At 32.5% G+C, this 4,795-nt stretch overlaps 1 protein-coding gene across 1 annotated transcript; it reads left to right on the top strand.

The window, feature by feature from the left end:
• The first annotated feature begins 2,450 nt into the window (after nucleotides 1-2,450).
• On the top strand, nucleotides 2,451-3,871 carry LOC11406595 (NDR1/HIN1-like protein 1). Its single transcript, XM_003596803.4, has one exon. The coding sequence runs from the start codon at nucleotides 2,651-2,653 to the stop codon at nucleotides 3,314-3,316; it is 666 nt and encodes a 221-aa protein (XP_003596851.1). The 5' UTR covers nucleotides 2,451-2,650; the 3' UTR covers nucleotides 3,317-3,871.
• Nucleotides 3,872-4,795: the final 924 nt, after the last annotated feature.

Below are 4,795 nucleotides of genomic sequence, written 5' to 3'. Positions count from 1 at the left end.
AATATGAGTACTATGTACACAAATCACTATCTTTTGATCAATATAATTTTCAATAAATTTTACTTTCACTTGAGTTATAAAACTCTTTTATCGTTTTTTTTCTTCTTATACTCAAAATCTTAATACAACAACTTTTAAATTGTTTTTACGAGCTAAATTATGATACGATATTACTTATATATTGACAAGGGCATCTATTTCTTAGGTGCAACTTTCATTTTTCTCCAGATTGTATTATTATGAGTTTCCTTTGCAATAAAAAAGGAACTTTTGTGAATACCCTTGTGATGATAGTGATATTTTATTTCAAATAAAAAGTCATGTAAAATAAAGTTGACGACCAAATTATCATAAAAGAAATTAACAAGTCATTCAGAGAAAATGACCTGAAAGAGGGCATGCATTAGGAGGACATGGTATGTTCCTAAAGGCCTACATGTCTACCTTGAAAGACAAGGCAAATTTGGTACTAAGTGGTTGTTTTCCCAAACATATCTATCACCCACTTCCAACAACCATAAAATAAAATTATTACCATAATCTAATCTAATCTAATGTAAGGACTTATAGTCACTCACATATGGTCGTGAAGGTCCCACGGGTTCGTTTTTCAGTCTACCTCTATCTAATCAAAGTTTGTTGGGAACAAAATCATCCACTACAATCCAACTTTTGATTAATCAAAACAGTTAGGAGTATCATACTTTTCATTCATCATGTGTTGGAAAAAGGACCTCCTTTGCTAACATCTATGGAAAACGATGCATTAGTCCATCTGTATGTGCATATCCTCCAATGGATACACTTCCAAATTGCGGTAACATCGGTATTGGACTTTATAGTGACAAGAAATTTCAAAGTAACATCCTTTGATTAGACTTTGCCTCTTTATCTTTTTTTCCTCCAAAAGTATAAATTTTACACATATTTCCAAACTTAAGTTAGTGAGGTGCTTGTTTAATGGTAATAGTTTAACCTCCTAATCTCAAGTATAAATATACACTTTAGTCTTTTAAATTATACATATATGTTACCATAATGTTTATCTTTTCTTATGGGTGTGATGTACTACTCAACTTGAGCTGTGCTATTATATCAACATGACTTTCATATCATTTAGATTTGAAATTGAACCTAATTAACATTTACAAAATTGATTTGAAAATGAGAGGGAGTACTTTTATAATCTATCTCTTTCTAATTCACCTTAACAAACTCTCATTTCATATCGATGGATGATTGATTAACCATTACATTTGATGAGTACTTTATTTAGAGCAACTCTATATAGGGAGCAGTTATGATAGCGTTACATTTGATAATTGTGAGTTCTTAAGTTTCATCAATATTTGGGATGTAGTTTGATGTCACATGTAATGACCATTCCTTATATAGGAAATAATTGTTTACTATCCCTTAGTAGTTTGCATTTATGAGTACCAAAAATGCGTAGTAGAGTAAAAAAAGATATGTAACTGAAATCAGTGACAAAAAATTCTCCAACCCTCTGCTATGGATTCGATGCATTTCTATGATTAAATTATTCGTATGTGTTTAATTTTTGTCCTGTGGATGGAAACATTCTACGAACACTTTTCATGCGATTCATGCCATTTAAGGAATTGAGGAATTTTGTGAACAAGTGACTTCCTCTACTGTTCTATAGTATGAGTGTATGTATGCCATATTCTCCTGTACTTTGTTCTTGTTTTGTTAACCATTTTTACATTAACGAAAATACCCACTCTTCATCTATAAGTCTTAGCTCAATCGACAAAATTACTAAAATTGTTAGACACCATGACCGGGTTTGAGCCGTGACTCCTCCACTTGTGTTTTTAAGTTTCTAATGGCTTTCAAATTTTGTCTATCTAACAAAAAAAGAAAAAAACCCACACTTCAAGAGTAATCCTTAACATTTATAGGATATAAAATTCAGGATTTTTAGCAGTCTGCAATTTTACAAATTTATGTAATCAACATATCGATAGCCATTGGATCATATAGGAAAATGCAAGCATCCTATATTGGAGCTTAATAGCACAACAGCTGTAGAGACTATTATATTTAGTTTAAAAAGTTTGCTTATTTTTTTTTGTTTGTAGACAAATTTGTCCAATAATTTCGACATTATTAATCGGGTTAAAAGTTAAGGACAATTTTTCTCTATTTAGATATAACGGTTTTCACAATTGATGCATTATAATAGTGGATCCAAGTATATATTCATATAGTCCTATCAAACTCAAATGATTATTTGCATGTGCTACCGTAAATTGATATATACAAAAAAAAGGAGTAAAATGATGTTAAACTTAAAACAGAAGTAAACATGCACATCACATTATAATCATAAATGTGAATATAAAAATTGACTAAAATTCAACCAACTTCCCGTGTACTACAAGCTTCAACACATACATATGAAAACAAAGACTAAACTAACTACCCACCCAAACCCTATTACAATATTCACCTATATATTTTTCTTTTTTTGAGAGGACAATATTCACCTATATATTACATACTCCATGTAAGAAAAAACATTCTCCAAAATCAGTGTTTGCATTACAAGCAAAGCAATACTTCTTTCCATTCCAAATACACACAAAACACAAAAGCAAAGTCATCATATAAAATTTCCACCACCATGACTAAAGAATGTGACTTCCACGGAGATGAACGCCGCCAACTCATCCGTCGCATATTTGCCGCAATCCTCAGCTTTATAATCCTCATACTCTTCGTAATCTTCCTTATTTGGATCATCCTCCGACCAACCAAACCCCGTTTCATCCTCCAAGACGCAACCGTCTTCGCCTTCAACCTCTCCTCCACCGGAGAAACACCATCCTCAACCACCCCTACACCCAACACCATAACCCTCACTATTCAAGTCACTCTTTCATCCTTCAATCCAAACTCAAAAATAGGCATTTACTATCATAAACTTGACGCATACGCTTCCTATAGAGGACAACAAATCTCATTAGCCACTGAACTTCCACAAACATATCAAGGCCACCGTGACGTCGCGGTTTGGTCACCTATACTATACGGCGCGGCTGTTCCGGTTTCGCCTTACTTGTCGGAGATTCTAAGGCAAGATCAAACTTCAGGAGGAGTGTTGGTCAACGTTAAAGTCAACGGTAGGGTTAAGTGGAAAGTAGGGACTTGGGTTTCTGGAAGGTACCATATTGATGTGAACTGTCCGGCGTTTATAAAGGTCGCCGGTGATAAGGGTGATGATGGGTTCGGAGTTTCTGCTCCGGCGGTGAAGTTTCAGTTTTTGCAAAGTTGTGTTGTTGATGTTTAATTAATGTTTAAGCAAAGTAATAATTTGTTTTTATTTCTAATTGCTTTTGATTATTATATAGTCTCAATCTCAACCACCCTTTTCTAAAAATGTTCTTTTTTGTTTTTAACTTTTCTTTTTGGGAAGTTTCGTTCAGCTTTTTATATATGGAAAAAAGTTACATGCACAGTAACTTTTGTTATGCTTGATTCCTCATGGAATAAAAAATCAACTTATAATTAACTTCTGGTCATAGGAGTAGGATTAAAATTTGAAATTTTAGAATGTATATTTTGTCACGCATATTTATGTGCAATGTACTTAAGGAGTAGGATTACAATTTGAAATTTTATTATGTACAATTTTTCATGCATATTTATGTACTTAATTATTAGTAAAAAAAGTACTTAATTATGATTACACTGTCATATGGAATTTGTCTCAGAATGTACAACTGAGCTGGTACTCGACAAAAGTCACGAAGTGTGCGGATCTAGGCGTCTAGCACTGTGTTACTTAACAAAAAAAAAAAAAATAATAATGTATGCATTTTTTATTTATTTAAACATGCTTGATTAATTTATGTTTTTTTTTTACAATTGCTTAATTAATTAATTTATGTTGATCGTGAGTAGATCTTTTTTTTCTTTTCTGAAAGACTACTTTTGTTATATGGTAATGTTTTTTTTAATGGGTGAGTCTTTTGTGGAATTAGGTGCATCTATCTCTCCAAAGATAAAATATTTCAAAAAAAATCCTACCCAAAGATAAAATGGAAAGGGTGTGAAAGTTAATTAAAAATGATAGCTTTGATTGTCCAAATATTCTTATGTTTTCATTCGAGGGTGCATGTTAGCATTTTCCATAAATAAATATATTGTAATTAGGGAGTTTTTCTTGTCAATAAGAATTGCATGCCCACCGATGCCGAATCCTCTCCATGTGGAGAGGAAATAACAATCTCAATTTCCATTCATATTTAACAGACACATAGGAAGAAAAAAAAACTTATCAACAACTTCAGTTAACTTTTTAATATTTGATAATAAAAAATTAAAAAGAAAACGAAAAAGTTTCATTCAATTGTCATAATACCTGCCGAAGGTTCCAATACTTGTGTCGATCGCGACAATTGCACCCATTGCGCCGCTTTCCACCACCACCAACCCCCAACATTGCCGCTCAGCCACTTTGTCACTCACTCCGGCTCATGTCTGCATCTCCCATGTAAAAAATTCTAATATTTTATTGTTCCTTAGTTAAAATGGCAAAATGAATCGAAACAATTAAATTAAACAACATTTGCTAGCAATGGCTACCAATAACTATTAAAAAAATTAATGAAAATTGAGATTGTCATTTTGGAGAGGATCCTGACTATGTTCATTTCCCACCAATCAAAGTATTAGAAAGTATCTTTCATATTTTGTTTTTACCCCATATATCAAAGGATTCTAAGGAAGAGTGATAAGCTCTCAAAAAGATGCGGAAGAGGAACCA

Source organism: Medicago truncatula, chromosome 2, assembly GCF_003473485.1.
Source record: "Medicago truncatula cultivar Jemalong A17 chromosome 2, MtrunA17r5.0-ANR, whole genome shotgun sequence".
Lineage (NCBI taxonomy): Eukaryota > Viridiplantae > Streptophyta > Magnoliopsida > Fabales > Fabaceae > Medicago > Medicago truncatula.
Note: the sequence above shows the minus strand (reverse complement) of the source record. Positions and strands in the feature narration are given on the sequence as shown.

Bases quoted from the DNA above. Each gene is read 5' to 3' on its own strand.
- LOC11406595 (XM_003596803.4), top strand. From the start codon at position 2,651: ATGACTAAAGAATGTGACTTCCACGGAGATGAACGCCGCCAACTCATC.